General features: G+C 37.5%; 1 protein-coding gene across 1 annotated transcript; it reads left to right on the forward strand.

The window, feature by feature from the left end:
• The first annotated feature begins 968 nt into the window (after positions 1-968).
• Positions 969-7,977, forward strand: LOC147610426 (serine carboxypeptidase 24-like). Its single transcript, XM_086785909.1, has 10 exons — positions 969-1,370; positions 2,471-2,578; positions 2,778-2,873; positions 3,015-3,107; positions 3,304-3,380; positions 3,979-4,236; positions 5,391-5,521; positions 5,854-5,949; positions 6,606-6,711; positions 7,598-7,977. The coding sequence occupies exons 1-10, from the start codon at positions 1,100-1,102 to the stop codon at positions 7,745-7,747; spliced, it is 1,386 nt and encodes a 461-aa protein (XP_086642035.1). The 5' UTR covers positions 969-1,099; the 3' UTR covers positions 7,748-7,977.
• The last annotated feature ends 347 nt before the right edge of the window (positions 7,978-8,324 follow it).

Raw genomic sequence — 8,324 nt, forward strand, 5'->3', positions numbered from 1 at the left:
TTAGGCTACTCCCTTGCCCCTTATGGCTAGCCTCTTTAGTCTATTCAGACTTCCCACTTAGATGTCCATTTGGTGGACCTTGCCTAAACCTATTTGGATCCATGTAGAAGGCTGTGTGCTTTGCCACAAATACAAGAAGTTTGTGAACCCAACTAAATACAAGAAGTTTGTGAACCCAACTTAATTTGATTAATATGGTAATCATTAAAAGAAATGTTCTTAAGTAAGTACATGATTGAGCAAAGCTAGAACCGGTTGAAAACACTTGGTCAAATTAGAAATTCAAGCAGCTAGGAACAGTTGGTCAATTAGAGGTTCTAGTAACTAGGAGCATGCCTAGTTGTATTGTGTATAATTAGGCAAGTTGGGGGTTTAAACAACTGCAACTTGCAAGTGATAATTGGGTGAACTTTTAAGGGCCATCCTGCCAACCCAAGTCAGATCCAGGGATTTCTTGGAACAGAAAGAGGTCAGATCCCTGCATTCATAACAGGCTATGTATATAGTTGTACTGAGAGTAGAGCTCTTAAGCCTCCATGCAAAGCAAAGCATGCCTCTGCATGCATATACGTTGGCTAATTAGAGAGCTTTTAGAGGCCTTGATCATCACTAAACCCATGATTAGGACACATCAATCAACCACACTCCTCACTAATCCTGGTCCTTTCTTCACTAATCCTAGTCCTTTCTTCACTAAAGTCGTCCCCTCTGATCGATAAAAGCACACTTCAATCAACAAATTCCCATAAACCTAGTCACAATTCACGATTACATCTCGATACATGCGTTTGATTCTCTTCTTCTTCTTCTAGACCCTCACACCCCCTTCCTTCCCCACACCCCACACACACACACACACACACACACACTCCTATATTACACACATCCACACACACCCCATGCACCGCCTCCTCGTGATCTGCCTCTCCTAATATTATAGGCACGCCCTCTTCATAGCAGTCCCCTCTTGACTGCATATCCACTCATTTTTGCTCACATATTTTACCTCCCTAGCTGCAATTCATCATTCCTTGATGATTGCCCCTAAGTCCCACCTTAATCTTTCATTAAAAAGCTTGTACTGATCAGTCTTGCTAATATGGCTGTTTCTGCTAAATCATTAGCCATTTCAATTCTCTTTGCAGCTCTTGTTGTGTCTGGTGCTGCATTAGCTCAGTCCACAGTGCAGGAGCTTCTGCAACAAGAGAGGGACAGGATAGTGGAGCTCCCAGGGCAGCCTGCAGTGGAGTTTAAGCAATACTCTGGCTATGTCACTGTGCATGAGAAGGATGGGCGTGCTCTCTTCTACTGGCTCACTGAAGCCGCCACTGACTCCTCATCCAAACCCTTAATCCTATGGCTCAATGGTGGTATGTTACATATATGTATACCATTTCCTCTAGCTCTCCTCAGGCTTTGATTAATTCTCCATTATCCTCACTGATCATGTCATCTAATCCCCTCAGTGTACACTTCATTTACCTTAATTTTTTCATCTAATCCCCTCAGTTTACACTTCATTTACCTTAATCTTGTCATCTACTCCCCTCAGTTTAGACTTCATTTACCTTAATCTTGTCTCATAATCCTTTAGTTTCAATAGTTAACATGATCTGCATTTGTTCAATTACCTAATAATCCCCCATTACCCCCATTTAGTTTCAAGGGCTAATCTGATCATCTGCATGCTAATTAGGTCGATGAAAAACCATGGATGACATTGAACTCTCAAAATACGTAATTGCAAACACTTGGTTAGATACCAAATTTAAATGATACAGGGAAAAGTAATTAACCAACTAATTACGTAAAAACTATACTAATCGCCACCTTATGTATAACCTGTGTAACCTACTACACAATTATAATCTTCGAGTGCATTCTTATACTGCATGTACCATGGTTAATTAGCATGTAGTTATTGTTAATAAATTGAATCAATGTAGATAATCAAGCTCTTCATTAATCCTTTCACACGTTAATTCCATCGCATTCCTCGTACTTTTGGAAATTTTTTATAAGCGATATACTTACAGTACCACCCCGCAGTATGATTTCATTGTTTTGTGGACAAATTGTAAAGTTTAAGCTTTGACCATATGTCTAAGTACCTCAATCGTACATGTAGTGGCTGCAGTACAGCTTTCTCCCATTCATACATGTAATAGCTGCATCATTTATATCATTAATTAAGCATTTTTAAGCTTAACCAAGTAGTTAATCACACTCATTGGTTGCATTAATCTCATTACCTTAATCACTCTCATTTTTAGCTTAACAACGTAGTTAATCACACTCATTGTTTGCATTAATCGCACCACCTTTTATTCTTGAATCATCAACGCAGGTCGTGGAGAGACACGTACCCTTATAGTAGCTGCAGCAAAGCGTCTTTTGAAACTGCCATTAATCATGCAAATTTTCGCTTAACTAAGTATCTATTTATTGCTTGCGTTAATCGTTAATGCAGGACCCGGGTGCTCTTCTGTTGCATATGGGGCCTCGGAGGAGATTGGGCCCTTCCGGATTAAGAAAAATGGAACCGGATTATATCTTAATGAATACTCTTGGAACAAAGGTAACCACACACACTAATTTCCCAGCTAATTATCACTCGCTAGGACTAATCAAAGCGATTTATAATGATCATTGCAAATTATTATGTGAATGCTTGGAACAAAGGTAACCACACGCACTAATTTTCCGGCTAGTTATCACTTGCTAGGACTAATCAAAGCGATTTTTAATGATTATAGCAAATTATTATGTGAATGCAGTTGCCAACCTTTTATTTTTGGAGTCACCTGCTGGAGTGGGCTTTTCTTACACTAATACAACCGCTAATCTATTTGATACTGGAGATACTCGGACAGGTTAGTATAAAATCACATAATTATCAATCATTTTAATCTTTAATTCAATTTGCTTTCACTAATTAATCAGAAATCTAAGTTGGTGGTATTTGCTCTCTTTTTTTTGTGTGTGTGTGTGTGAATAATTGCAATTCTGTGCAGCTGAAGACGCCTATGCTTTTCTGGTAAAGTGGTTTCAAAGGTTCCCGAATTACCAAAGCCGAGATTTCTACATTGCTGGGGAGAGTTATGCTGGTAGCCTGCAGTCATTAAACTATAATTATTTGTGGCATCGCATTATAATCTTCTTGAATGGTTTGTTTTAATTACATGCGAGTAGGTTAAATTAACACTGTCCTTGGATAGTTTATCTGCTCACTTAATCTCCTTAGGGACGGTTTCTTTTCATGAAAGCAAGCTGATTATAATGCGTTAATGGGGGTTTATGTAGGTCATTATGTGCCTCAATTGGCTAAGCTGGTATATGAACGCAATCAGGAATCAGTCATGAACTTCAAAGGTTTTCTGGTACTGTCTAACCTTGCTATTTTGATGATTTCCAGTTTTTAGTTAGAGGTTAAAATTTTTCAAATTAAATACTGGCTGATTCTATTTACTAAGTCTTTCACTAATCCCACAATAAGGCGTTCCATGGAAGTGTATTAGTTGATTAATATCGTTTAATATTAGTAAATCGATGTGCTTTGATTTGGATGTACCATAGCTCAATTATCCTAAATTAGAAGAGTAGAAGAGTTGGTTCATGCAGGTTCATGGATATGTATGTGCATCATTGTGATGTATATGTACATACATACATACATACATACATACATACATACATACATATATATATATATATATATATATATATATATATATATATATATATATATGCAGCATTGTGACGGAAATTATTAGTAATGGATCAGATGAATAATCAATCAAAGGATGAATAATTAGGCAAATGTAAAGAGAATTACCAAAGGATTAATCACAGTAATTGGTTGATGTGAGAGATATGTGTGCATAATTGTGATGGAAATTATTCTTAATTAATGATCAGGGTGAGTAATTAGTCAAAAGATGAGTAATAATCATTAATATAAGGGGCTATTTTCTGCAGGTGGGGAATGCAGTCACAGACAACAAGTATGACAACTTGGGGACTGTGGATTTCTGGTGGACGCATGCCATCATCTCGGACAAGCTGCACAGGAGCATCCTGCAGCACTGTGACTTCTCCTCTGAGGAGACTTCCCCTGTTTGCAGCCACCTCATGGATGCTGTGAGCAAGGAGACTGGCCACATTGACCCCTACAACATCTACATGCCCTCCTGCTCTAACCCCCTTGGCACCATGCCCTATCATTTCAAATCCTCTGTAAGTACACCTTCTCATCTCTCTTCCTCAAATCCATCAGCTTTTCTGTTGATCACAAATTTGCAGATTACATGTTGTTTATAGGTGCAGACATACTATATGTATATGTGCATGCATCTGAGTGTATGCATGCATGCGTTTGTGGGTTGCATTTACTAGGTATGCATATATGTTTGCAGATTACATGTTGTTTATAGGTGCAGACATACTATATGTATATGTGCATGCATCTGAGTGTATGCATGCATGCGTTTGTGGGTTGCATTTACTAGGTATGCATATATGTTTGAATGTGAGTACACATGCATGCATGCGGCCTGTGTGTTGTATGCATATGTATATGTGTGTGTGCAGATGTATTTTGTGTGCAGGGTTGCCTTTTCATGGGTATCATGCCCATCTGTGGGCATGATGGGCATCTGTAGGGTTGCCGTTTGACGGGCATCATGCCCATCTGTGGGCATGCTGGCCGTTAAATACAGCCACTTATTTTGAGTGGCCATAAAAAAAAAGGTAAAATACTTCGAAGGGTACCATAGCTCGTCTTGTTTGTGTGCATGTGTGTGTATGTGTGTGCATGTTGCATGCACGTTCGTGTGCGTATGTACATAGTCGGCAGTGCATGCATATATATGTGGCCATGTTTAGGTATGCACATGTGGTTGTAGCATACGTATATATGCATGTGCATTTACATATAGGTAGTTGTGTACATTTAGGTGTATTTACATAGTCTGCACATGTTGTGAGTTTGTAAGGGTCTGTCTAACAAGCATACTTGAAGTATATGCACAAAATCTATGCATGCAAGTAATGCTTAAGTGTGTATGTCTATGTATATGTATGTGTGTGTATACATGTCTGTGTCTCTGTATATGTATATATGTGTATGTATGTATATGTATGTATGTGTATGCATGTATGCATGCAGGTAATGAACATGTATCTGCATGCATGTCTACAAGGGTAAGAGACTTCCATATATATGTAAGTGTGCACAAGCAAAGGTGTATGTTGGTGTGCACACATTTTGTATGCATGGCCAGATATTACATAATTAAAGCATTTCAGATTTATTACTTTTGAAATTTGTTTGCTAAAGCTTTTTTTTTCTTTTGTTTGGCTTGATTTGAATTTGAATTTGGTTGCTACAGCTTTTGAAGCTACTTCCAGGTTATGATCCTTGCATAGAGAACAATGCAGAGGTTTATTTTAATCGTGTTGATGTGCAACAAGCTTTCCATGCCAACATAACTAGGATACCCTATCCTTGGACAGCATGCAGGTAATGCGAATTTTCCCTAAGGTTAGTGCAGGATTAATTATTGCACACCCAAGCTTACATTATCTGCACCCACTCAGATGTGCAACAAGACCTGCTAATAAGGGAAATTAGGATTAATAAGGGAAGGGAAAGCAGTTAATTACTTTGTTAATCAAAGAATTTCAAATCATCTGGTGTATATATACTGCTATTATGAGAAAGCAGTTAATTACTTTGTTAATCAAAGAATTTCAAATCATCTGGTGTATATATACTGCTATTATGAGAAAATATTATATATATATATTTATAGAGCATTAATCACATTTTATTAATTTGTAATGCATGGCCAGCTCCATCTTGATACGTAACTGGCAAGATTCCGCGCTCTCGGTGCTCCCAATCTACAAGGAGCTCATTGGAACGGGCTTACGGATCTGGGTGTTCAGGTTATAAATTTAAATCTTGCAATTCTTTCAATGGGGAAAAATTAATTAAAATCAGTCTTCTGTGCTGCTTTGCATGGATTAATGAACTAATTAATAGCTTTAGAGTGCAATTATACTACCTTTTTTCTAATACAATGTATAAAAAATTTTACAAGCGCTGTTTTGCACAGATTAATTAACTAATTAATAGCTTTAGAGTGCAATTTTTTTTTTAGTGGATATAGTTTTTATATTCTAATCTATCATTATTATTTTAGGGAGTTTAGGGAAGAGTGCAAATTTTTTATATATACGATGTATAAAAAAATTTAAAATCAGTTTTGCATAGATTAATTAACTAATTAATAGCTTTAGAGTGCAATTATATTACTTTTTTTTATATACAATGTATTAAAAAAATTAAAAGCAGGCTTCTGTGCTGTCATTCATAGATTAATTAACTAATTAATAGCGTTGAGTGCAATTATAAAACTCTTGACCAAGGAGCTCATTGGAATTTGGAATTACGGGCTGAGCGTCCGGGTCAAATATTTAAATCTGATAATTTTTTTTTTGTCCAGTTCTGATTTTGTTTTTAAAATTTACTGATTATTAGCTTTATAATATGCATATATAATATTTTTTTTGACAAAGGTGGCGCATTGTCCTGTGCGCAGCGGGGACGTCGATTCTGTGGTTCCTGTCACAGCCACCAGATACTCTCTTGCTCGCCTCGACCTTGAAGTGAAAACTCAATGGTATCCATGGTACCACAAAGAACAGGTAATTAAGCTGGCAAATCAAATGGCTTAACAACCAATTTATCATTTAAACCCTGTTAATCAAGTTGCAGATTTGATCCCATCTATCATCCTCAAGTCGATCAAATGAGCTGGGGCTTACTTAAGACTTTAATTTGATTAAATTTAGTAATTAACGTATGGATTAGAGTAAGATTTAAGCCAAAACTGCATTGGAAGAAGGATTGGCTTAAATCTTACGGTAATCGATACTTTAATTACTAGATCTAGCCAATCCTTCTTAGGTAACTTAATCTAGTAATTAAAGTGTGGCTTAAAGTGTGGATTAGGGTAAGATTTAAGCCAAAACTGCATTGGAAGAAGGATTGGCTGAAATCTTACCCTAATCCACATGCATGGGACTTCAACATCTGCTGGCTGTTAACGGCGGCATGAAAAAAGCACACGAGCACACTAGCACAAAGATTTTTAAAAAAATCTTACCCTAATCCATACTTTAATTACTAGATTTTATCAAAATAAAGTCTTAAGCTAACTGCGGCATGAAAAAAGCACACGCGCACACGAGCGCAAAGATTTTTATAAAATAATCTTACCCTAATCCATACTTTAATTACTAGGTTTTATCAAATTAAAGTCTTAAGCTAAGCCCCAACCCATTTGATCAACTTTAGTAGACCCATTTCATCAAATTAAAGTCTTAAGCTAATCATGGCACGATCGATTGATCTTCCAACAACATGCAGCTGGTTTTGATCATTGGAATCTCGATCCTTCATTTGAAATTAGTAATGATGTAATGATTAAGAAATAAGTAAGATTGTATTGAGATTTTAAGTTTCTGATTCAATGAGTCAAATTTCAAGTTTCGAAAAATCCTTTAAATTTTGTGAGGATGGTTGTGGCAGGTGGGCGGTTGGACGGAGGTCTATGAAGGGCTGACGTTCGCAACAGTTCGTGGTGCCGGCCACGAGGTGCCCCTCTTTCAGCCCGAGCGCGCTTTCACACTCATCAAGGCATACCTGGCCGGCCAACCCTTGCCAACCCGGACCTTCTAGCACTGTTAATTTGTGGACCTCATAGGCTTCTTGTGTATTTCTAGTGTGGATTCATGCTTCTTGTGTATTTCTAGTGTGTATGCATCAAATCGGGAGAGTTGGTCTAGCCCGCTGCCCGTGTTCGAACCCCGCCCTTGAACAAGCATGTCCTTCAATTACCCGTGTCTCGGAAAAAGAGAATGTACTCGCCCTATCCAACTGGTTTATGAATGGAAAGCTAGCTTTAACTCTGCTCAATCTACTCTATTGTTAAAGTACATTCACGGAGTGCATTACAAAGATGTCTGGTTGGAGTTCTACACATTCTGGGGGGAGAGAGAGAGAGAGAGAGAGAGAGAGTCTAGAGAAGTTCACTATGTATTGTAGGCTAACATTATGCTTATAAAACTAAGCGAAATTGGTTGCCATAGCAGTTGCCACCTTCTAAAACACAATTAAGAGAAGATAAAAACAGGAATGTTAAAGATTGTCATTCTATAACATAATTCATGAGGTGGTTCACTTAAAAATATGTAAGTCTACTACGTGCGATTATTAGGAGGGGTTTTTTAAACAAAGATTTTAAGAAAATTTTACA

Source organism: Cibotium barometz, chromosome 49, assembly GCF_041138505.1.
Source record: "Cibotium barometz isolate CiBa-2024 chromosome 49, ASM4113850v1, whole genome shotgun sequence".
NCBI classification, from domain to species: Eukaryota; Viridiplantae; Streptophyta; class Polypodiopsida; order Cyatheales; family Cibotiaceae; genus Cibotium; species Cibotium barometz.